The following is a 26,800-nucleotide window of genomic DNA, read 5'->3' as shown; positions in this document are numbered from 1 at the left end:
ATAAAGAAACACAGTCCCGCCAGCACAGCACGCTGAATATAGTCCAGTAAGACCTGCAATGGACTTCCAACTTACGAAACCATAGGGTAATAAATTTGTGTTAAGCACTTCAGTTTGTGGTCATTTGTTATGGTAGCAATAAAAAACAAATACACCAAGTAAGTAGTAATCTATTCACAACTGGTGATTATTTTTAAAGAGAAGAAAAGAAAAACAACAAAACAGTTTCAAAATGTCATGGGCATAAAAGAACATATCTAAAATGAAAGTACTGGAGATATGCCAAAATTAAACTATGGCTTTCATTCCAAATGTCTCAAAGAGGTCAATTTAGAAAAACAGAAAAATCCAGTGAGATTACTGGGAGGAAACTACGGTGAGAATGAGATGATTCCGCGGGTGTCCACATTTGAGCAATACTCTAACAGGACACCTACAGCATTAATTTTCTGTCCCTTCCACACATCCACTCAATCATGCATTCACTCTATAATGTTATTGTATGTGCATTATATATCATACACTGTGTCATGTGGGCTTGGGTGCAGGGTAGATGTTTGGATGCAGATCTGCATGATGAGGATTAAGCAGCTCATGGTTTATATCACAAATGGATGTGTAGAGTGGCTTTTGATGAGCAAATGAGGAAGCCAACAACTCAGACTGAAAGAATGGAGTTAAAATACTTCAAACTGAAGATGTGATTTGAGCTAGGTCATGAAGTTTGACAATCTAATCCAGATAAATGATTCCATGACCTCCTCAACTCGATAAATCTGGTAACTTTTTGAACCGTCTGCATCTACTTTTTCCTTCCCCACAATTATACCTGTTGGAGTCAAGCTAATTCTTAGCAAAAACATCAGTTCATCAGGATTGCCTCTAGAGGCTGCTATTGCCATGTAAAAGTAATCCAATATGGCAGACACTAAGTATTGAAGAGCTATATATAACCTACAACCCCGGAGTCCTAAAACTGTTTTACTTGGTTGAATAGTATGAGAGGTTCTTCCAATGATGAATCATTCTCATTAGGACTCTTCCCTTAGAAGGGACGACCTGAGAACTGCTTCATAGCCCTCCCAGACCCCTTATATTTCTACTTATGTTGTGAAACATTTTGTGAAAGAAAATCGGGTGAGAAAAAAAAAATCACTGAGAGAGTTTTATTTTTATCTGCATTTCTCACAAAGTCAAAATTGAGCTTGTGGCTGCATTTAGAAAATGTTTCTAATAGAGTCAGGCCCAGGTACCGTGTTGTGGCTGACTTAAAAAAGAAATTGAGGCCAGGCACGCTGTCTCACACCTGTAATCCCAGCACTTTGGGAGGCCGAGGCAGGCAGATCACTTGAGGTCAGGAGTTCGAGAACCAGCCTGGCCAACATAGTGAAACCCCACATCTACTGAAAATGCAAAAATTGGCCAGGCGCGGTGCCTCACGCCTGTAATCCCAGCACTTTGGGAGGCCAAGGCGGGGGGATCACAAGGTCAGGAGATCAAGACCATCCTGGCTAACATGGTGAAACCCCGTCTCTACTAAGAGAAAAAAAAAAAATAAATTAGCAGGGTGTGGTGGTGGGTGCCTGTAATCCCAGCCACTCGGGAGGCTGAGGCAGGAGAATGGCATGAACCCGGGAGGTGGAGCTTGCAGTGAGCCGAAATCTCGCCACTGCACTCCAGCCTGAGCAACAGAGCGAGATTCCATCTCAAAAAAAAAAAAAAAAAAAAGAAAGAAAATACAAAAATTAGCCAGGCGTGGTGGGGCATGCCTGTAGTCCCAGCTACTTGGGAGGCTGAGGCATGAGAATCGCTTGAACCCAGGAGGTGGAGGTTGCAGTGAGCCCAGATCTCACCACTGCACTCCAGCCTGGGCAACACAGTGAGATTCTGCCTCAAAAAAAAAAAAAAAAAAAAAAAAAAGGAAATTGAACCAAACAATAACTTCAAACAGGCATTTTAATATTTTTTCTATACAGAATGCTTACATATTTCATAAATCAATGTACCAATGTACTTATATCATTTTCATACTCATCTTTTTTACTGGATTATTAAAACATTTCTACTTTCACTCAAGCAGATGGCATAAGGCAATAACGACTTGCACCACTTATGTCACTGGCACCACTTATGCTAAGGCAAGTCAGAGAGTGGACACAATCGTCCAAGTCAGTACTTCCTGAGTCACTAAAGATAGGCACTGCACCCTCACCACAGGATACCAAAAACACCAAATGAGAATGTTCACCTTTTCTGTCTTTTTGCAGTAACCAACTCTCCAGAGATTTACTGTGTTATTGAATTTACTATTAGTTAATTGAACAAGTAAAGTGCTCTCCTGAATCATAAAAGATTGAACACCACTTAATGTAATATTGATTTTCTTTAGATAGTATCTAATATAAAAAATACTCTTGGGATTTCTTGAGTTACAACCTTCCTTACTTGGCTTTACTCTTTCAAAATTTAAAGTAATTACCACAGCCAGACTATTACAAGAAATGGGATTAATGATTAAAAGTTATTTTCATTTAAGTACACTTATATTGCTAATAAATGTGTCATCCTCATATACAGGCTACAATTTTTTTTTGCTACAAAAAGATTCTTACAATGGCCAAGAGAAAACCCTTTCTACATTTGATAATGCTATCTAAACAAAGATGATAGTTCATCCACATTGCTCTAACAATGTATTCTGGAGAATAAGAGTTTCATATCAAAACTGATATTCTGTGTTATTTCTAAATATACCCACAGAAGCACTTACAGAAAGTAAAGAGCTGTGTGGCCGATTGCAAACAAGTATGTCCATATGTATGAAAGTAAAAAAGACACTGAAAAAATGTAAACTCTTATATTGCAGCACAAGTAGATTCCCAGGAAACAATGATGGTAAACCTGAAATATGCTTTGATTCATTCTTCTAGGCTTGATAAAATCAAAACACAGGAAATATATAGAGTAGGTCCATTCATCTATTTTGATATCTTGAGATACCTAAAGGTTTTAATCTAATAATTTCATTTCTTAATGTTCTAATATCATTTTATTGTTTTTCTACAAGCAAATGAATGTGGTTTTTCTACTCAGGAATTCTGCTCCCTGTCACTCTAGTTTATTTTATCACCTTGCATTTATCATTTATAAAAGAAAAATTAGTTCTGGTATTCTGGGGTACTCTACTGGAATTTCAGACATAGTACACTTCACAGATTTAGAAAACAAAAGACAATTTATCATTCCTTTGAGTAATAAAGTGTCACATTTTTAAAGATCTTGGAATGTTTCAAAATAAATGCACATTTTCTTTTTGTAATATGCATGCCAAAAATAAGTTCTTACATAATTACAGGGGCAAAGTCCCCAGAAGTCAACTACCTGATTTTCCTGTTTCAAGGACATCTAATTAAATTTTTTAAAGGATCCACAGAAATGGGTAAGACCTTGCCTTGAACGTTTTAAATAAAAACATTTTCAGTATCCAAGAATCCTTGTTTTAGTGGATGGGGAGAAGGGAGTTGTCTGTGTTGAGAATATTACTGCAGTTTAGATCTGCAAGAAATCTTTAAAATCAGTCATTGCAAACCTCTTTTTGTTTTTCAATGAAGAAGGATGAGGTATAGTATTTCCTTTCTTTCTATCCCTCACACCTCTGAAAAATAGGACCAACACCAACGTTCTTTAATGAGAGTCATGTAATTTAAAAAATATTTTGTTAAGTTTTATAAGAAAAAAGTCATTTTGGAATTTGAAGATAAAACATTTAAACAAAGTAGACCTAAGTAAAATGGAACATCAAACCCTAGATGATGAGAAACACCAAAGTAAATAGCATGAGATTGGAGTAGGAAGTGAATGCTTTCATAATACTTTTCCTGCCTTTTCTTCCTGGAGCTGCTTCTTGAGAATTAAATAGCTTTTCAACTGAAAAGATATAGAGATTCTTTTCTAAAAGAAACATTGAAAATCTCTAAAAAGAAACTGTACCAGAGTCATTAAAATTATTTAAATGGAAATAGCTTTAAAGCTATATCAATTTATCATTACCATCCTCTCCAAGGAAATATTTTAATTAAAGAAAAACAGTTAAAATATTTCTCTTATTCTACTGCTTTTAAACTCATGTTAAAAAAGATCCAGTCTATATAATACTACATGTAACAATTAATCAATATTTTGAAAAATTATGAAAATATATACCAGTTATTCAAACTGAAAAGCCTTACAATTCTGGAATACCTCTTATCTTCCTTCACAAGTTTTTAAAAAATAAAACTATCTTTATTATTGGATTATAGAAATTGGCGTTGTGGATGCTGAGAAAACAGTTCTTTTTAAAATTCCAAAGTTAAAAATAAAGTGAATGGTGCGCTTTTTTCTTAAGAAATATAAATAATTTAGGGAAGTATTAGAATTTTACAGCTGTTCAGGAAAATCCTCATATTTCCTAAAATAACCCTTTGCACAAACATTTAAGAATTAAATCAGTCATCCATCTCAGATTGTTCCTGGTGGCCAAATCACAATGTTGTATTTCATAAGTCAAAACCTGGAGCCAACAGGAATTGAAGAAAATCCCATTGCAGGCTGAACAGAGGCGCTAGTTGATAAACTCAAATATATCTGAGTTGAGTGAATGACTGAAACTGTCAACATATCAAGGTTAGTTGAAGAAGCCAGTGTCTCCAGCAAATAATGAAAGAACGCTGATCTAACTATTCACCTGAGTTCTAATTTAAATTAGGACATAATTTAAATCCTAACTGTTCTCTAAAATTGCATGTGCCCACGTATATTTTCATAGTCAACCTGGCAGCCTTCGCTGCTCATTTTAATTGCATTTTAACTCTCTAAATTTGTCGGGGAGGTAAAAACAATATAATGTAATACCATCGAAATTGAATTGGTAGCCCTGTTTGGGACTGACATGGCTCCTATTCCCAGGGGTAATAGATTATCTTATCAAATACAGCTTTCTCAAAGCTCTTGACTCATTGTACAAGCATATACACACATATTAACACAGACATAAAATATAAAGGGAAAAATAATGCACAGAGTAGTGGTCTAGTTATCCATAGCTGTATGTCAAACAACTTTAATAATTTATTTGTTGTTTTTCATGGTTCTGTGGGTTGTCTGGCTAAATTAGAAAGTTCTACCCTTGGGACGGAATCAGATGGAAACTGGGCTGAAATTATCAGAATGCCGGAGCAGGCTGGTTTTCCAAGATGGATCAATCAAATGGCTGGTAGTTATTTCTAGCTCTTTGCTGAGAGCCCAGCTAGAACTGCTATCTGCCAGTCTACACGCGGCCTCTCCATGTGGCTTGTGCTTCTCATTTCATGTGTCTGGGTTTCTAGAGGTACCATCCCAACAGCAACTGTTCCAAGATACCCTGAAGGAAACCAAGACTTCCTGTACTCTAGCCTAGGAAGTTTAAATATCTCACTTCTGCCCCATTCGATTGGTTAAATAGTCACTAAAGCCAACCCAGATTCAAGGAAAAGAGAATTTTACCTCCCGCAAGGAAGAGGCAAAATCATACTACAGAAATGCATGTGAGATGGGAGAGACTGTTGCAGTAATTTAGGGAAAATAGAATCTGCCATAATGCAATAGGACATTAGAGAGTAGAGGTGAGCGTGGATTAAGGTAGAAACAACATTAAACTGAACATTCCTTATCAGCTATTTTCTTATGAAGCTTTCAAATCCCATGTATTCTTTGCAGTCTTTTCATCAGTACACTAGAAGCTTCAGATAGAAATTGACTATAGCGGCCAGGCGCTCTGGCCCATGCCTGTAATCCCAGCACTTTGGGAGGCCGAGGCGGGCGAATCACGAGGTCAGGAGATCGAGACCATTCTGGCTAACACGGTGAAACCCCGTCTCTACTAAAAAATACAAAATAAAAGAAAAAAAAATCAGCTGGGTGTGGTGGCGGGCGCCTGTAGTCCCAGCTACTCGGGTGGCTGAGGCAGTAGAATGGCGTGAACCCGGGAGGCGGAGTTTGCAGTGAGCCGAGATTGCGCCACTGCACTCCAGCCTGGGCGACAGAGCAAGACTCCGTCTCAATAATAATAATAATAATAATAATAAACATTAAAAAAAGCAAAAAAAAAGACATTGACTATAGCAATAGCATGGAACCACACATTTTATTGTCAATTTATGAATAAAAAAGTGGAAAAACTAGACAAAATTCTTACTGAAATATGGTCTTGTCTTTAAAACAATATACCCAGGTAAAATATATAAGATCCAAAAATCAAATTTTAAAAAGTCTTATTTCTTTTTCTCTTTTTGATACATTATATTTTCAATTATTAAATCAACCAAAGAATAAATGCCAAAGATTATTACTTTTTTCATCAGCCCACAAGTTGATGCTTTCACTGGTGATTTAAGAAAAAATCAATTCTAAACTGTGAAATGCCTAGAGAAGAGGAGTATTTCTACAAAGTTTTCTCTAAAAATATTTCTTATATTTTATTATCGATTAAATTTTATATTTTATATTTTATTTATCCATTTAGGATAAATTTTATTTATCGTAATATATCCTAAATATTATTTATCCCAAATTTTATTTATCCTAAATATATCCCATTATATTTTATTTATCCATTTAGGACTTCTAGCTATTTTTTGTTAAAGTCTCAGTGTGGCTTAAAATACGCATAATGCAAATTTTTTAAACTTGAATTTGTAAGCACAGGAGAGACTGCATAAGCAGGGTCATGAATTGGATATTGGCACCAAAGCCTTTCAAGGGGAAAGATATGTTAGTATTCGTTAAGTCAACTGTGAATGGAAATGATAACCTCCATGTGAGAAAACAAATATTTTTCTGGAGCTAAGCTACAGATATTATCTATACAGTATCCTCGAATAAAAAATTTAAGCAAAAGAGGTATTATCCTGATAAAACAGGCTGGACCAAATAATTATAAAGACACATATACTTCAGAATTAATTAATTCTATTATTTAAATACTGTTTCATTAATTGCCTATTGTATGCTGTGTCTAGTACTTAGAAATTTTCTTTCATTATTTCAAGAAAAGTAAAAACAATGGTATGGTATGTATACACATATATAAGACAGACCTATTCTTAATAATGTATCCAACTGAGAGGCTGTGGACAGGCAACTTCCAAGGAAATTCTGCTTGCTATGATGAGTGAGTCAGAGTTGCTCAGCTAAGGCATAATCAAATAGTCTCCCATGTTATGATTTCAGTAGCTATTTTAGTGTTCCCTAAAAGCTTAAAATGGAAATGTCAGAACGACCATTTTAAAAGTGTCAACAGATACAAGCAATGTACCCTGTAAATTAAATAATAAACAGTAATTTAGTATGTTCACCTGAAAAGGAAATTGGTCTAGTGTATGTCTCTTCTTTTATATTTCAATCTATGATTCATCCGTAAAAAAAATTACAGGATCTCACTCGAAATGGGTTATCCTGAGGCAAATAATTCAGCTTGATCTATTGGTGTGTTTGCTTCCTATTGTGTGTTTTCTGCTTTTGCACAAACAACAAATATTCACTTTTTTAAAAAAGATATATTCATTTATTCTCAGATATACCGATTGCATCTGTGAAGGTACAAACATTAAGAGATTATACATGATCTCTGGCTTCCTGAAGTTTACATTCCAGTCCATCAAATGGGAATGATAATGCAGTATGAAAACTACTGTGGCTGGGGAAATAGAGTGTCCTTTGAAAATAAGAGAGAGGTTAGTTACCGTGACTAGGATAGGGCAGAGCTTGGAGAGAGGAGTGGCGTCTTCCCAGAGAAGTAATTTTACCTGCAGAATTAATAGAATTTATCTGTGGGGAAAGTGCTGGAAACATGTTCCAGGCAAAGAGAAGAGCAGTGGAAAAGCTGAGAGGATAGCGGGAACAAGATAAATACAAGGTTCTTAAAGAGGTTAAGTTTGGCTGGACTGGGGGAGAGGGAGAGGAAAGATGCAGAAAGGATGTAGGTTTCAATTGTTTTAAATATTTTGACAGTTTCCAGTGAGCAATAAAAAATTACTCCAGAGTTTAAGCAAGAAAACGATACGACGAGAGACATTTGCATTTCAGAAAAAGCACTAGAGTTATAGGATGGAGAAGAGATTGGAGGAGTCATGAAGAGAAGCAGGGAATCCATTCAACCTCTAGATAATGGTAGACTCTCCCAAAGAAGTGTGGGGGGAAATAGAGAAAAGTGGCAGAATTCCCAAAGCTCAGTATTTGGGAAATAGAATCTAAAGATGTTGTGACTGATTAAAACCAGGACTGAAACAGAAAGAAAGTCTTTAAATTTTCAGTGAAGAGTTGAAGTCACCATAAAGAATATTTTATTAATTTACGTAATAAAAATGTCAATATATGTGTGCTGGCATGTTAAAACAATGTATGAAAGTTAATGATTTTGTTTTATAGTCACACAGAAAAAGTCCATTTAATTTCTGTGTAATCAGCCTAATGATAACATAAATATCTACTTTTTAGAAAAGCAGTATTTTAACATATTCAATTTGCCCTTAAAATGTATAATTTCAAAACCAGGGGAAAATAAAAGAACTGAATCATAATGTAAAATATTGATGAAAACTACAGTATTCTAACTTTCTAGTTTCTTTTTTCACTCTCACGTTGAAAGAGAAATAAAATTGTGTATAATTTAAAGCTATGTTAACTGCATTTTATATAACCAAATATATCCAAAATATTATCATTTTAACATGAAATCAATCAATATAAAATTGTGAATGAGCCATCTTTTATTCTTTTTGTACTGTCTTTGACATCTGGTGTATATTTTACACTTGCAGCACATTGCACTTTGTTGTGTGTATGTATGTATGTACACATGTATGTATGTATGTAGAGACAGGGTCTCACTCTGTCACCCAGGCTGGAGTGCAGTGATGTGATCATAGCTCACTCACTGCAGCCTCCATCTCCCAGGCTCAAGTGATCCTCCCATCTCAGCCTCCAAGTAGCTGGGACTACAGGTGTGAGCCACTCCCCAGTTTGCACATCTCATTTTAAATGCTGAGTAGCCTCATGCACTAGTGGCTGTCCTATTGGATAAAGCAGCTCTGGAATAGAGAAACACACCTAAAAGGCCGCTTGCTCTCTTACTGTGCCATAACAAGCTTAGCAGATGGTCACAATGAGTAGAGGTTAAAAAAAAGGAATTAATAAAACCACTTGAATCTTTGTTTTGTTATGTAAACATGGGCATTGAGAGAGAGAGTTATAAGTCAGAACAACTGAAAGTTGAAACTTTGCTATAAGTTGATAGTGGCCAACAAAAGTACTAAAAAGTGAAATATGTATTCAAAAACCCAAAATCCCCCCAAACATTTAAGTATCAAACTTTAATCCATTTAAAATAATCCCATTAAATGCTGCCTGTTCAATTTTATTTAAATATCTCTTGGCAGCTACTTCATTTGGAAGTGGCAGCTTTTTTTGACACCAGTAGTTTAGTAAATCCATGGCAGGAGATTGCAAACCAGTTTCCAACTTGATTTAATGCTGTTTTAAGTTTATAAGAAAAATGTCACTATGTAAACAACAGACATTTTGATTAAACACTAAAGTTCTTATTTTGGCTGTTAAATCAATAATGCAGCTGGATTGAAAGTAGTTTACATTCCCTCAAAACTGGGCTTCGGTTCAGCTAGTATTGCACTGACATCATTTTCCAGCAAGATCTGGCTGCTGAAAGCAGCCAGTTTAGAAATACCCTTTGCAAACAACTATATAATTTTCAATGTTAACACATTTCAAGAAGAGGGTCTCACAAATGTCAATGCTTAAAATAGTATAGTCAATCCAGAAATAGTCTCTCATCTAATGTGTAATTTACTAGTACAATCTTTTAAGGTAATTTTAACAAGAATATAAGACAAAGGCCTGTGATTGCATTATTTAACTTTTTCACCTGAAACTGACTTTGGACTGTTTCCTATTTTCCCTCGTACAGTAGATTAATTAATATTTAACTAATGATAATGGATCTTAAGTATGTTTTGGTGACAGAACACCTGAAAACCCTACTACTTTTTCCTAAACATTGAGCTCCAGGTAGAACTTCATAAATACTGATACATTGCTCGATTATATCTACAAACTAGGAATGTTTTGTAAATAGAAAATAAGGCCATATTAAATGTCTAACACATAAAACCACAATCACTAGGATATAGAGCCATTACCCCAAAAAAAGGCAGTTGAACAGATCACAAAAGACCACCTGGAGTTTTTCAGGGAACATTAATTTACAACTTGCATATTCAGTATCAGCAACCAGAAGTTAAAGAAAAAATATAACGCTAAAATGTATTCGAGATGCTCCAATAACGATGATTTTATGTGAATTAGAAAAAGGTGACTACGATTCCATTTCAGAAGCAAGACACTCTTGTACAGCTGAGTGAACAAAAGTATTCTAGAGTCTATATTTGAGAGTTATAAACACAGAACTTTTAACTATAGGACCTCAAATTGCTTACCTGTAGAAATTCTCTGACATTAGAGCCCAGGACACGCAAGATTGTATCATAACCAGATTCTTGGCAAAAGACGAAAAACATCTTCCCAAACATTTGGAGGATTTCTCCAGCATTGAGATCTATTTTACAAATTCAAGAGGGGAAAAAAGCATATAATAGGTGAAATATTGTTAATAGAAAGAATGAAGATAAGTGTTTATTAAGTAATGTAAAATGTCTTCAATTTTTGTGGATGGCAAGCATAGATCATATGAAAAAAATCCCGCCAGGACAATACAATGAAATCAGAGAAGACAACGTATAAACATGTTAATGGTGTACATTTGCATTTACAAGCAAAGCAACCAGTTTTTCAGCTTCTATTACAAATTATAAGTGGAGCATACCTAATCTGAAAATCTGAAATTCTAAATACTCAAGAACCTGAAACTTTTTGGTCACCAACGTGACACTACAAGTGGAAAATTCTACACCTGAACTCATGTAATGGATTGCAGTCAAAATGTTGTTTCATGCAGAAAATCATTTAAAATATTGTGCAAAATTGCCTTCAGCCTATGTCTATAAGGTACATGAAACATAAGTGAATTTTATGTTTCGACTTGAATCCCATCCTCAAGATATCTTCTTATGGATATGCAAATATTCCAAAATCCAAAAAAAATCTGAAAGCCTAAACACTTCTGGTCTCAAGAGTTTTAGACAAGAGATACTCACCCTGTACTTAATTTTGACCATTTTAAAGCATATATTTGATATACTACTTCTTTTTTCCAAAAAACACAGATTTTTAAAATCATCAAGAATGCACATGACAATATTTTGATACAAAAGTCTTTATATAAATATGTATATTTAATAACTTGATTACATATAACATGTACCCTGGTGTCCTGCTTTTTTCTTAATAAACAATCATTAATATTTCCTAAAACTTAAATTTTCTGTATCACATTTTTTTTAGTTTTTTGAGACAGAGTCTCACTTTGTCGCCCAGGCTGTAGTGCACTGGTAGGATCTCGGCTCGCTGCAACCTCCACCTCCCGGGTTCAGGCCATTCTCCTGCCTCAGCCTCTTGAGTAGCTGGGACCACAGGCACCCACCGCCACACCTGGATAATTTTTGTATTTTTAGTAGAGAGGGGGTTTCACCATGTTGGCCAGGATGGTCTCGAACTCTTGGCCTCAAGTGATCCACCCACCTCGGCCTCCCAAAGTGCTGTGTATCAGTTTTAATTGCTATCTTATTCAACATATGGATGCAATAATTTATTTAACCAATCCCTTCTTATTGAAAATGTAGGCTTTTTTTCAGTTTTTGATAATATATGGAACTCTGACATGAAAACACATACATAAATCTTAATGGAAAGAGATCTAATAGTTTAGGAAAAATTACTGAAGGTTTTAATATTTTTTTAAAAGGCTTTCATGAGGCAAAATTGTTCTCAAAAAAGTTGTCTTAACTACCAGCACATTTAAAATGTGTGTGATTTCCCATTAACTGTACTCCATCATTACACTAGATATTTCCATTTTTAAGACTGCCAAATTGATAATAAAAAAAGTTATTTCATGTTTGTTTCAATTTTGATTGCTGGAGGCTAGATATTTTTCTTGTTAATATTAAACATTTACCAATCTTTTAAAACAATTTTTATTCTACTATAGATAGTATTTGTTTTCTTAGTTATATGTGGCAAAGCTAAAAGCTTCATTCTATTGTATCCAAACTATAGCCCAGTTAAAAATTAAGCATTGTGGGAATAATAGATACTACTTTGAGAACAACTTCTTCTCCATGAAATTTTTAAAACTTTGCCTTCTTCAGAAAGATATTTATCTGTGGTAGATCTCAGTTTCATGTTTCTTTTACCAATAGTTAATATAACTTGTGACTACAAAAGAGATTTGGAGAAACACATATTATACTTGAATAACTACCGTTTTCTTGACACCACGTGGTAACTGATGTTGTTACATTAAGTATCAATAATTCTCTTTCCTTCCTGAATACATGGCTTTCTGTTGGGGGAGACAAAGGACTGGGCCTGGCGTGGAGGCTCACACCTGCAATCCCAGCACTTTCGGAGGCTGAGCCAGGTAGATCACTTGAGCTCAGGAGTTCAAGACCAACCTGGACAACATGATGAAACCTCGTCTCTACCAAAGATACAAAAAATTAGCTGGGCGTGGTGGTGCGTGCCTGTAGTCCCAGTTACTTGGGAGGCTGAGATGGGAGGATCACTTGAGCCTGGCAGGCAGAGGATGCAGTGAGCCGGAGTTGGGCCACTACTGCAGTGCAGCCTGGGTGACAGAGCCAGACCCTGTCTCAAAAAACAAGAAGAGCACATTTACTCTTTTCTATTCTCTAAAGAATTTGCAAAAGGAAAAATAAGACTTGGCATAGCCTGAGCCTAACATGATATGTGGATTCCCACCACACAACTATGCAGGTTGTACAAATCCTCTGCACCACTTCTGTAACCCTGCGTTGTGATCTTGAACCATGCATTCTGTGAGCTTCTACGTGTAACTTGGCCAAAGAAGGAAAGTTGCATTCAACTTACTGAGGACTTTGCTTGCAGCAGCAACCAAATCATAAGTTTTGGAGTCATCATATATTATTCTGACAAGAAACTGTCCTTCTTCATCTAACTGTGCCTCTTTTCTGGAAAACAAAAACAAGAAAGACAGAAGAGAAAAGTTGTAGTTAAAAAAATAGCTACTATAAGTATAATAATTGTATAAACAATGGCTTTATCTCTGAAATAGAATTTGTTTTTTTTGGGCAAATTTGTTTAAACGTCATCATGTACCTAAAATTCTAGTGAGAGAGCAGAAATGATGTCATATCCCCCTCCCTAAATTAAAATGATATATTTAAGTATATTTTAGCAAGATTAACAGTACATAGTACTCTACTGCTCAATACAATACCTGCCATTAAATATAATAAATTAAATAACTTTTGGGTTAATAGATGTTTAGCAAGTTTTGTTGAGTCCCTATTAGGTGCCAGACATTGTTCTGGGTACTAGGGGTACAATCTTTAGTAAAACAGACAAAAATCCCTGACTTCTTGCAATACATATATTCTGGGAAAACAGACACAACATAAAATTAATAAATAACATATAATGGTAAGTATTATACTTTGGAGAAAAATAAAGCAGAGTAGAGCAGTGGAGAGCTCAAGGACAACAGCCAGGAAGGCCTCACTGAGAAGCTGGCATTTGAAGAAAGTCCGAAGGAGCTCCGAGAGTAAGCCACGAGCAATTTAGAGAGATTGTGTTCTGGGCAGAGGGAAGAGCAAGTGCAAAGGGCAAGGCAGGAGTATGCCTGGGGTGTCAGAGGACAGCAGAGGCCAATGTGGCTGCAACAGAGGAGGGGGAAAAGTAGCTATCAGGGAACGGGTAGGAGAGGTAACATGAGGCTACAGCGCTTGGCCTGGTTGGACATTGGGATAACTGCCATTTACTTGAAAGAGGTGAAGGGCTTGAGCACTTGTGACATGAGTGGTGATATAAACTGCTCTAGGTTAAAGGGATTCACCTGGCTACTGCATTGAAAATAGACTAAAGGGGTACAAGACAGAGGAGGGAGACCAGTTAGGAGGCTGCTGCCAACATTGAGGTAAGAAGTGTTGGTGGGCTGGGCGCGGTGGCTCACGCCTGTAATCCCAGCACTTCGGGAGGCGGGGACTGACAGATCACGAGGTCAGGAGATCAAGACCATCCTGGCTAACACGGCGAAACCGCATCTCTGCTAAAAATACAAAAAGTTAGCCTGGCGTGGTGGCAGGTGCCTGTAGTCCCAGCTACTCGGGAGGCTGAGGCAGGAGAAAGGTGTGAACCCGTGGAGCAGGTAAGAAATGCCTCAAACTCATATATATTCTAAAGGTAAATTCAGCATGATTTGCTATGGATTGGACACAGGGTGTGAAAAGAGAGGACTCAAGGAGGACACTGAGGTTTTTGGTCTAAGCAACTAAAAGGATGTTGTCAGCTAATTGGGAAAGACTTGTTGGAGGCGGACAAGGGGTCAAGGTCAAGAGCTATGTTTTCAACATATTAAGTTTGAGATGTTTTTAAACATATTAAGTTTGAGATGCCAAGTGGACTGATAAAATCTTCAAATATATCCTTAGCTTATTAAACACAGTAGCTCAAAACATACACAGTGTTAGTGAAAGAAAATTATAATTGTTTTTAAAAGTTGTCATGATTATATAAATGTATTTATTTAGATAGGATTTGAATTACTTTTCTCAAACAAGCACTCAAAGGAGAGGTGAAATCCATTGTTTAAAAGATGGCCACCTACTATGCATGTAACAAATTGCACGTGTACCTCATAAATGTATGTAAATAAAAAAACCCACATGGCCAACTGTAGAAAAGAACTAAGTTCCAGATATCATTGCCAACGTTAACTTCACAAAAATACAAGGAGCTTGGATGTCAACCTCTTACTCTCAATCCAATTCATCGGAATCCCTGTACATTGCCAAGAGAATACAAAGGAAAGTAGCCACTCTAATTAGGCGAACTTGCAACACAGCAGCTCAAATAACTCCTTAAATATTTTCAAGGCAGTCCTTAGTCGCTTTCTCTCCTTCAGAAGCTGTGCTATCACAGCTGCCACTTATGACTATATCTGTGTATGCTCAAGGGAAAAATTCCAAATGGTGGTATGTCTTACATCCATACCTTAGTATGCAGATAGTCTTAAAAACATCCTCTGTCCTTCAGAGCTTATAATTTATTTGCCTGCATTTATTCATAACTTTTTTTTTAAAAGCATGTTTTCTGTAAGCACAGAGATCTGCATTTCAGAGCCCAGGCTTTACCAGCTAAATGAACCTGAGCAAATCACATAAAGCACATAAGCATTAAAATCTCTCTTTTCTGGCTGGGCAGGTTGGCTCACGCCTGTTATCCCAGCACTTTGGGAAGCCCAGGTGGGAGGATCCGTTGAGCTAAGGAATTTGAGAACAGCCTGGGTGACATACCAAGACCTCTTCTCTCCTAGAAATAAAAAAAAAAAAATTAGGCAGGTGTGGTGGCGCAAGTCTGTAGTCCCAGCTACTTGGGAGGCTGAGGTGGGAGAATATTGCTTGAGCCTCGGGAGTTGAGGCCTCAGTGAGGCGTGATCTTGCCACAGCATTTCAGCCTGGGCAACAGAGCCAGATCCTGACTCAGCTAACAAACAAGCGAACAAACAAACAAACAAAACCTCTCTTTTCTGAAGTGGAAGCAACAGATAATTCACCTTTCACAACAGTAAAGAGATAAAGTGTACAAAAGTATATTCTAAGCAGTTAAAGTACTATACATATTCCCAGTGAGTATGGCGCTCCCCATGTCTACTCAAACAATTATAGCACTGTACATAAAATATTAAATTCTTCTCCCTTTTTCCAAACATAAACAGCTGTTAAACAAAAGCAACACAACTCTTCGAAGACCTCAAGTCTTTTTAATACCAAAAGTCAGTGAGATATCAAAAAATTATGAAAACGTAATATACAAATATTGTCTTATCCTCTGATAAATTCTACTATATATTTTCTGCATTCTAATTTCTAATTGTAAAAATATATATAAAGTACAGGAAAGGAAAAACTAAACAGAAAATAAGCCTCCACTATCCTGAGATAATCACTGCTATTATAATTTTCAAGTTGTTCATGCTTGAATATACTTATATATAGAACATACTGCTTTAAAACCCATTTGAGTGAATATTTGATGGATATCTTTTCATATCATAATTATACTTCTATACCATGGCTGCATAAAATTGCATTGCAGACATATTGAAGTCTTGGTAGGTAGTTAGATGCTTTTATTTTTTCCACAAGTATAAAAAATGTTATGAATATCTTTATAGCTTCTTACACTTCTATGTAAAAATAGAACAAATTCCTAGGAATGGGATAAATAGTTTGACGGATATGGATACCTTATGTTTTGTCATTTTGCTATTAACATTTTATTATGAAACAACACTGATCTATAGATTAAAATTTTGGAGACTCTGACAGAATATTCTAATTAAAGATACAATAAAGTAGAAATTTATTCATGTTTCACCATTCTGTTTCTTCCAATTGGAATAAATCAAATCACATAAATTTCTGTAATAAACTCTGTTTATTTGAAACACTCACCAATCTCTAGTAACCCATAAATAAACAAGGTACAAGCAGAATCCACAGTCCCTCTGCATAAAATAGGGGAACAGCCATTTCCTCAGAAACCCCCTAACCATGGGTCAATGCATTGCTCCTTTCCTTTCTCTCTCTTTATTAAAATAAGCTCCCTTATCGTCAAAGCTTTACTTCCTGAAATGACCAGTGTCAATTCTCCCCAGTGGGGACTGAAATAGAAATTAAACAGTAGTACATGGAAGGAAATAATAATCTTCTTTTAAAAATTTCACTCTGAATTCCTTTGAATTATTCAAAGTACTTAGGACTCTATTTACATCTTTGGGAATGTGGGGCTACCCTTTTTCTTTTTCTTTTTTTCTGATGGAACAGTTTTACCACAAATATTTGGATGCCTATTATGTCCCAGCACTTTTCTAAGCACTTTAAATATATCAATGAACAAAAGAGGTAAAGATCCCTGTCCTCATAAAGCTTATCTTTTAGCTGACAGATACAAGTAATAAGCAATAAACATGATATATAACAAAATGATATAATATGTTATGAAGCAATAGATGCTACAGGAAGAGGTAGCTCTGGATAAAGACATGAGAGTGGAAATGCAAGAGGAAGGGGCTGGATGCAGTATACATATGAGGATAATATACATAGGTGTTCATGGTAGGCTTCATGGGGACAGTGACGTCTGAGCAAGGACTCGAGCAGGAAACCTCCATCCTTACCACCTTATACCTAACCTTTCTGGGGCCACTTCCTTTCCTTCTCTAGCCTATTCTTCATCTTCTTTCCTTTCAGGGGAAAAGCTAATTGGAAATACTGCAAAAGTTAATTGGAGGTATCGCAAACTCTTTAGTATGAAGCAGTTTAATACACTAAACTGAGATGGAGAATATACAGTGAAGGAGTAATAACTAAGAGAATTAATTTCAGATAATACGGCCTTTGAAGCTAGTAGAAATTTTGAATCAACAAAGCCTTCTCTGTTGTCTCTCAATTCTCAATACAACTTTTCTTCTAACTTTTAGGTAAATTTATATATAATCGGACTTCATGCTGTCAAATGTTTTAACCTCCAGAAAGCACAGAGATGTGATAATAACCATTTCCCAGCACTCTGCAAAATATAGCTGCCACTGTTCTTTGAGGAAAGTTTTAATGGCTTCCCTTCCCACACTGCAGGCTTCTTTCTCTCCTTAGCTTTAGAGCTGTTTTTTCATCTGCTACCTGAAGTCACAGAGGGCAACCAGTAAATTTAAGAAAAGTTAGGAAGTAAGCTAATATTTAGATTACATAAACAATTTACATAATTCAAGTAATATTATCTCATAATTCTGCATCCCCCACTTTGCTATCCCATAACTTTTAAGTTCTTTCCTCAAAAGCAAAGGCAAGAATAACACTTCTAATAATTTAAAATTTATTTTTGTGACAAGTAGAATTTATATGGGCTTAAATTATCCAAATTCAGCCAAGTACATTCACCAAATTTTATAGACTCATTCATTCTTTCAGAATTATTTTTTGAGCTCCAATTTTGTTTAAATTGTTGCATTATGTATACATTGTTGCATTATTATTATGTAATTATATAATTACATAATAGGGAAATTATGCAATTTCCTTATTATTTAAATTGTACTTATTTTACATGTGAGAAAAACCACAGGTTTCCCTGAGAACCACAATTTAAGATTTTTCTGAAAATTTTGGACATACTGTCATTTTTTTCAATGCTTCTTAGATGACAAAAAATATCATATAAACTCTAAGTAAATTGGATTAAACTGTGTTCAAGAGTGCTCATCTATCAAATAATAACCAACAGCACTACAATCTTCATGCATCCTAGTTTGTATTACATTCTGTTGCTGCTTACTACTATTATTTTTACTTTTAAAAGCCCTACCAAATCCCAAGTGAACATAGTCTTTCACTATGTTCAAATACTATGACTTGCCATATTTACATACCCAATGACTCTGCTTGGCTTAAGCGTTAAATTTTTCTATTCAGTGAATTACTCAATGAAAGAGGTCAGCAGACAATAATAAATATTTAGAGAGGTTCAAGTTTAAAAGCACTTTCATCGGCTAACAAGTAAAGCTAGATAAAGAGAAACTCCCTTGATTTCATCTATGTCATAAGTCAAAGTCTTTCCTCACACAGTATGGAAAATAAATAACTAAGCCAATCCCATGTGCAGTTTGGGCAGATTCTACTCTTGGTGTTTCATTTCCTCATCTGTAAAACAGGCTAACAGCAGCAGTTACCTCCGGTCATTGTGTTGGTTAGCAGAATTAATCTATGCAAAAACCTCAGGGTAGTACTTCTCGCACACTTAATGCCTGATACTTCCTCTAACTGGTAAGTTATAGTAGTTGGAGAAGATGAAGGAAGAAGGGAAAAAGGAGAAAGAGGAAATGGCAAGTGGAAGAAGAGAAGGGAAGAATGACAACAAAATCTTAGTCATTTTTAGTCAGAATCAAATAATTAAGGTGCACTTAGTATGCAGATTTGCTGATAGAATTTACAAACCAAAATAGCCAAGAAACAAACAAGCTCTGTCGCCCCTAAGAGCTTTAAAAATAAAGATCGAATTCTCACCTGGCAACAAAATCAGAAATAATCACATTCTTTGTATCTGTAGCCACAGTAACTGTTTAGAAGTTGAATACGTATAAGTGAAATAGTTTCCCAGTAGCAATCAACTTCCTACTTACTCTTATTTGTTGGAATTTAAGCAGATCCTTTATTTATACTAATTACCTTTTCACAAAGAGGTAGTTGGTATTTTTATAGTGGTGGTGTTTGGTAAGTTGGGATTTTTTTCTTTAATGTAATTACTGGTGCCTAACCCAGGTGCCTGGAATTGCACATGTGCTTAATAAAGGTGCACATGTGCTTAATAAAGGTATACATGTTTAAAAATTAGTGAATGAATTAATGAAATCGATTTCCCCACAAATTTCCAAGCTCCCTACAAAAAAAAAAAAACAAACAAGTAATCAAACATTACTAACAAAAGTCCATCATTTGCTTTCAAACTAAAGAATATTTTTTATTATTTATTTTTTAAAACTAGGTATAAAATTTGTCCAAAATATCCAGGTAACATTTCTTATAACTTCACATACAAGGAGATATTCCTTAACTACAATATGTGAACACAGAAAAACTGAATTCATATTCTGACCCTGAGCTCCTGCTACTGTACATTTTTAGAGTAAGTTAAGAATATGACAAGACTGCTATATTTCAGTTAAAGAAGTTTTCCATGGAGTATTTTGAAATGGGAGAGCCTGAACACAGGCATGTTGAAAACATAATCTCAACACAAGGTCTGCTCTTGGGCAGAAAAGGTCAATCAGGATCAAACAATCAAACTGACCAATGACAGCTCCAAGATACTATTGATCCCATAAACAACATTATCAGAACACATGCTGTATTAAAAAACAGTACGTAGGTGTCGTTTTGATAATAAATCCTAGAATGGTCCATTGTAGTGAGCTGAATTGGTACCATAATGTTGCATTGTCCCCAACCATTATTAAAACTAAAATCTCCCACTATAAACTGTGGATAGTAACTATATATAACATCTAAAAAAGTAAAACTTTATATTGCTTTTTTCTAAGTGGCTGTGGAGCATGAATAGCCTCTGAGTTTTCAATAGCCTAATCTAATGATTCTCAGTAAGCCTGGACCCCAAAGGAGAGACTCTGGCTTGAGGGAGCTGCCAAGTAGAGAGACAGGCCCTTTAAATCCAGTAACGACTTCCTGCCTGAACCCCCTTTTAGTTAGTAAAGGTCAGTCCTTTCATGTCAATGTGTTCACTCACTCATCCAATCACTGTAAACAGTAACAATAAATGCTCTCCTGAGTGACACCCATACCTTAGTTTTAGGGGAAACAACAACAGTCTTGATACATAATTGCATGTTTCTTCCTGACATGCAATTGTCAGGAAGAGACCCTTAATGGTAATTTCTCCAATTTTGAGTCATAAGAGACCCTTAATGGTAACTTCTCCAATTTTGAAAACATATCCACAAAACTTACAAATCTTCATTTGAGCTGCTGAGCCATTTTCAGCAGCTTTAACAGACAAATGAATTTACTTAGACACTTGTGTGTATGCTTCATGTCAATTCACCTTTAAAAATATTGTTGTCAAAAATCACCTGTACGCATGCTTGAACATTCCAAGAAAAAAGAAAAAGCAGCAGGCAGTACTAATACACATAAACATGGCACATGTCCTTGCTAAATTGGTTGTCTTTGGAAAGAAGAAGGTTATAGGTCTTTCTCTTTGGAGGAAAACACATAACATGATAATTACAACTTTATCTGTGTTCAAATCCTAGCTCTAATAATTAATAGCTGAATGTTTGAGGCAGGATTTTTTTTAAGCCTCTATTCTCTCATTTGCAAAATGAGGATAATGAAGGAATCTATTTTCTGTGGTGGTAATGAGGATTAACTGAGATAATGAGTATAAAGCATGTAGGACTGTGACTGCAGAACCATATGGTATGTGTTTAATATACGTGACACATTACATTCGAAATAGCATGACATGGTGAGAGCTCATCTGGATTTCAAATTTAATTTCAGTATTCTAAACACTGAGTTACAGTCTATGACACTGACTTTAAACAGCACCACACATCCCTGCCTTTTAGACACTTGCTAAAGGATTCAATCATGTCCTGAATCCAATCTAGTAATTGTCTTTTGACATATGAAATTGTCATTCTAACAATAGAGTTCTTAGTCCTTCCAATACATCCACATGACATGAGAAAACATAAAAGAACTCTGACACTTCCAAAAGGAATTGCTATCATGTATTGCTATATTGCTCTATCTTCTGCCTTTGCTGATATAAGAAATGTTTATTTGGCACAGCAATGTCACCATTAACAATTACAATGAACAATTACAGTTAACAATACTATAATTAATACTTGAAATTTGTTAAGAGGGTAGGTCTTAAGTGTTCTCACTACAAAAAAAGAGGGTACCTATGTGAGGTGATGAATATGGCAATTGGCTTGATTACAGTGATTATTTCACAATGTATATGTACATCAAAACATGAAGTTGTGCACCTTAAATATATATAACTTTTATTTGTCAATTATATCTCAATAAATCTGGGAGAAAAAGAAATGTCTATTTGAAAACAGCTTATATTTAAATAGTAGTTGAAGATGTCACCATGCTGACATAAATTCTGGTTGCAGAAAAGAATCTTTGATAAAAATATGTGTGCGCTCTATTCTTTGGAAATGAAAAATGTGAAAGACACTTCATTCATATATAAACATCCATATTTTTACTACAGAAAGAGAGCCTGATATTTTATTGAATATATAGAGAGAGGGAGAGAGAGAGCACTCTAGAAAGAGTTATGGAGGCTATTGTCATGGAGGATAGACATTAATCAGTAGTACAAATACTTAAGTACAAACTCTTGCATTACAGCACTATGAAGGAAAGGGAAAAGTTTGGATGTGAGAGAAGGTTCCCTTAAGAAGTGACATTTGCTTTGACATCTCAAAGCTGAGAGGTGTTTACATTTACAGGAGGGTTGGGAGGGTGAAGAAAAGGAGACCATAGCAAGCACAGGTGTTAAACGGACACATTTAAGGCTCGGTATGGCTGAGAAACTAAAAACAGGCCCATGGGGCTGGAATGCTAAGGGTATGTAGGACAAATTGAGTGAAAGGTTTCCATGTTTGGGTTATCTGAAGATTGACCACAAAGAATTTCAATAAATTTAACAATTTCATATTTCATGATTCAACAATGAAGGGGAAGTAGACCAGAATATGCAACAGAACCAAAGCCACAGTAACGAGGAGGTCTAATAAATACTTCAGAATGTCTACTTTTACCTGGAATAAAATCCACTTTAACTTCACTATCTTTTGATATAGTTTGACACAGAAAAAGATGCTTCATTTTGCTAGACACAAACAATAAAGACATTTTTTCTCCCACCATTTCCTCTTTAACGAACAAGGAGGCAAAGGAGAGAATGAAAAAGCTGCAAGTACTCACGTCTGCTGAGCTGTCACCCTCGGATCTAGCCAGTTAGATTTCTTTATAGCATTCATTTCCTTAAGTGTGTTTTCCTATTGATGTCTGCAGAGCATCAACCCATAACTATAGCTTTCCAACACATTAAAGAGAAACATTTGCTAGAGCTCCTTATTCTGGAGAAAGGCAAGAAAGTAGAAAGGACATTGTTCTTGCAAATCATAACAATGCTTAGTAAATGTTTGCCAAAACTAGATCTGGGTACATTAAGAGTGAGAATACAGATTTTCTGATTTCTGATGCTCACTGTAATGTGCAAAGATCCTTCCGACACACCAAATTAAGTGGTGTACTCCTCTGATTTTTTTTTTTTAATTCTCAAAAATCACTGAATGCAAGGAAAATAAAGACTCCAAGACCCAGCTTGATTTCTGGGGGATACCTCAGATCATCAGAACCAAAATAAAACTCAAAAGAAACACCCACAAACCCCCTGAGATCATGTGATGACCCGCCTTATCACCTAGGTGCCTGCCATGCTGCTCACAGACATGGTCCAGGTTCTGGAAGAGCCCTATGCAAAGAGCTCAATAAGCAGGTATGTGATGGAGTATACACTTGGGAATCCAGTTCCAGCTGCAAAAGATAACTTCAAACATTAGTAAGCTTAACAGCCAACATACAATACAATGCAACGCCTTCCTCTGTATTTCAGGCTAACTGGCAGATCTTTCTACAGAAAAGGATCCTGATCCTAACAATGATCTGGTTTACTTGTTCCCTTAGTCTGTATATTGATGTGTTTATTTGTACTGAGGAAGTTTCTGGGTAAGAAAATAAATGTGGTTTCATTTTTGTATGTATACTACATTAGTTCCTATTTCACAGTTATATCTTAAAAGAAGCATTAAACCTGGCAACAGAAGAACAAGGGCTGAAGTTCTGACTTTTCAGTTTCCTATATGTAATTATCTGGGGCAGTAAGTAATTACATATGGGAATTAACCTCTTGGAAAATCAACTTTGTTATTAAAAAAAATTGAGCTGTAAAGTCCTTTCCTATTTCAAATGGATGTTGTAGCAGTCAACCAAAATTACAGAGAGAACAAAACTTTGGAAATTTGAAATTGCTTTATAATATAAAGTATCCTTACTACTTTAAAACATACATAGGCTCATTACTACTTAAGCAGGTCTACAGAAAGGTATAGAAGTTTAAATCACACCTTCAAAAATATGAAAATCTGAATAAACACGGCAAAACATGGTGATGTGCTCTTTTGTTTGTTTTAATTTGCTTTGATACAATGGATATTAAGAGCATTTGTTGCATTTCAAAACAAAATGATGAAAAATGATGATGATGATGGATTACTTATCCTAGAGTGATAAAAAAATTTAGACTGATAGAATATAGACTGCAATAATATTTTTTAAAGGAGGGCTTAATATCTTTCAAGTAAATTGGGGAATTGAAAGTTTAAAAACTCTGATTCTAGAGTAAAATAAAAAAATCATCATTTATTAAGCTATTGTCAAGAACTATGTTAAGCATTTTGCAGACATTATTCAATGCATTACATCAACTCTGTGAAGTACTATTTTTTCCTCTATGCAATGGAGGATTGGAAAGTTTAGGCAACTTGGAAAGTCCCATAACTAGTTTATAGCAAAGTGTTTCCTTATTTGAACCATAATGATTAATTTGTGATTAGCAAATTTAACAAGACACATTAATTTCAAAACTGGAAGTATATGCTATCCAACAGACAAAAGGTTCCCGTATTTGAGTTATAGGCAGGAAAATAAAAACAAAATAATAAGACTAAAATATCATGAAATCTCTAGAATTTTGTTTTTGAAGGTAAGGATTACATCATTGCTTTTCTATCCTCAGTGCCTAAAACACTTGACTATACTCATTAAAGATAAACGTTTTATCTGATTTATTTAAGTCAGGGCAGCGTACTTTCTTTACAGACTTTTAATCATTTGGGATTTTTCAGTGTTTTGGATCTATCTTCCTAATTTGTATGTTTCAGTGAGGTTAAAAAATCTCAAGTTGGGCTGGGCATGGTGGTGCATATAATCCAATACTTTGGGAGGCCGAGTCAAGAGGATCACTTGTTGACAGGAGTTTGAGACCAGCTTGGGCACACAGCAAGACCTGTCTCTAACTGCTCCCCTCCGCTGCTACCCAGAAAAAATATGGAAAGAAAGTAGAGAAAAAATCTAAAATTAAACCCAGTAATTTGATGCAATGATGAGTTTAGTCAGGGCTGATGGAAGGATAACAGAGATGGGAAATCAAGTATTTAGGTGCTTTTCTAGGATGTATCACTCCTAACTTTATTTATTTTCTACCCTGATAATTTTTTTGTCATTACTTAGAAATCATAGCCTCTTAAAAGGACTATCTGAATATTGAAAGGAAATCAACAAAACAAACTTTGAAATGGATTCAGAGGTCTCTTTTGCTTTTTCACATTTGTTATGGTCTAAATCAGAGGTCATCAAACTATAGCCCATGGATCACATGTAGCCCACTTTGTCTGGTTTGGTTGTTTGTTTGCGTTTTCCTGGTCCAAGAGCTAACAATGGTTTTAATATTTTTAAGTGGTTATATTTTAATAGTTATATTGATTCCTACATAATATCCTCAATTTTACCTTGGCCTGTAACACCTAAAACATTTACTATCTGGCCCTTTAAGAGAAAGTTTGCTGGCCCTTGGTCTAGACAATTTTTCTTCTTCTTAAGAGGAATTCAAAGCTTTTGTGAAATGGTTATATTGTTGGTAAGAGTGTAAGTGGATACTGAGTTTACAATGAAGCATTTTTGGCCCTTATCCACTTAGAATTTTCTGTCTGCTGTCTGGAATCTGTTACTTAGGGTTTTATTTGTCATTAAATGTTTGGCATCTTTTCCCATCCTTTCTCATGAAGGATGGGTGGCCATTTCCTAGTGAAGCAAAAAAGTATAATGTAAATTTGTATAAACATCAATTTAGATAGTTTCTCAAACACCAAAAGAAAAAATAAGAGTTTGGTACTTACTGAGACAAAAAAAAAAAAATGTTTTTCCTCCTATATTCAATTTCTTATAAAAGTTAAAACTGAAAGCATCTTGGACCAATGACTGCTGTAATATTCCCAGAAGCAGAGGGTAGGGAGGGGAGGAGGAACCAGAATCACCCAAGGAGCATTTTTCAATTACACTCCTCCAGGTTCTCCTCCCCTCTCCCCAGGCAGCAAGATTCTTTTCTGTGGAAAGCAAATGCTCTCCCAGGGAGCATTTAGTAATTACTCAGGGGTATTGGGTTGGAAACCAAGGAGCAGCTTTAATGCCCTCAGTGCAGAGAGTTCAACCATGTTCTCTAGCCCAGACACTAAACCACACCCAAGATCAGCTGGGGTCCACCAAAAGATGCTTAGACAAATAAAGAATCAACACTAACACCTGGATTACCAACACCAGTGTGACTAACAGTTTTTCCCTTGCAGGGGCATAACCTTGAGGCAATTTTATTTAAGAAAAGACCAATATAACTTGTTTCATTTTTACCAGAAAAATTGTGTTGTGGATGATTGGAATTTTTATCCTTTAGACAAATTATGAATACTGTTGGAAGCTACTTAAAGATAAATTAGTAAGTTAATAAAGAATTTTTAAAAGTAGAATGGAACAATATTCTCAGCTTGATTTTGCAGAGTTAAATTCTCATCAATTGAATCTTTACATATTTGGACTTCCTCTGGGAAAATATAAGCAATATAAACAAATCTCTTGATAATTTTAACTTTTTAAAATGTCTGATACATTACTCTATAAAGTATTATTTTTCATCTCTGTATTTAACAGTGATCTAAACTGATAATGGCTAGGATATACAATCTAAATCTGGTCAAATTACATAATGACTGTTTAATCATAATAGCCATCTTTCATTCTGCTCTAAAAATTCTAAGCATATTCACTGTCATAGCATACCTACCAGCAAATTTGGGAATTTCTATCTTACAGATGCAAAAGCATCATATGGAGAA

At 35.4% G+C, this 26,800-nt stretch overlaps 1 protein-coding gene across 8 annotated transcripts in view; it reads right to left on the bottom strand.

The window, feature by feature from the left end:
* The window catches only part of GUCY1B1 (guanylate cyclase 1 soluble subunit beta 1), a 49,298-nt gene that overhangs the window by 19,446 nt on the left and 3,052 nt on the right, over positions 1–26,800 (bottom strand). For 6 of the 8 annotated variants that reach the window (XM_003310554.5, XM_016952440.3, XM_016952443.3 and 3 more), the window contains 2 exons: positions 13,099–13,199; positions 10,530–10,648 (listed from right to left, as the gene is read on the bottom strand). In XM_003310554.5, coding sequence (XP_003310602.1) covers positions 10,530–10,648; positions 13,099–13,199 — 220 coding nt within the window. Of the gene's footprint in view, positions 1–10,529; positions 10,649–13,098; positions 13,200–22,775; positions 22,931–23,277; positions 23,386–26,800 lie in introns of those variants that run through there. The other 2 variants (XM_063809954.1, XM_063809956.1) reach the window with 1 other exon arrangement.

This window comes from Pan troglodytes, chromosome 3, assembly GCF_028858775.2.
Source record: "Pan troglodytes isolate AG18354 chromosome 3, NHGRI_mPanTro3-v2.0_pri, whole genome shotgun sequence".
In the NCBI taxonomy this organism is placed as follows: Eukaryota; Metazoa; Chordata; class Mammalia; order Primates; family Hominidae; genus Pan; species Pan troglodytes.
The sequence above is the reverse complement of the archived record's forward strand: the minus strand, read 5'-3'. Positions and strand labels throughout refer to the sequence as shown.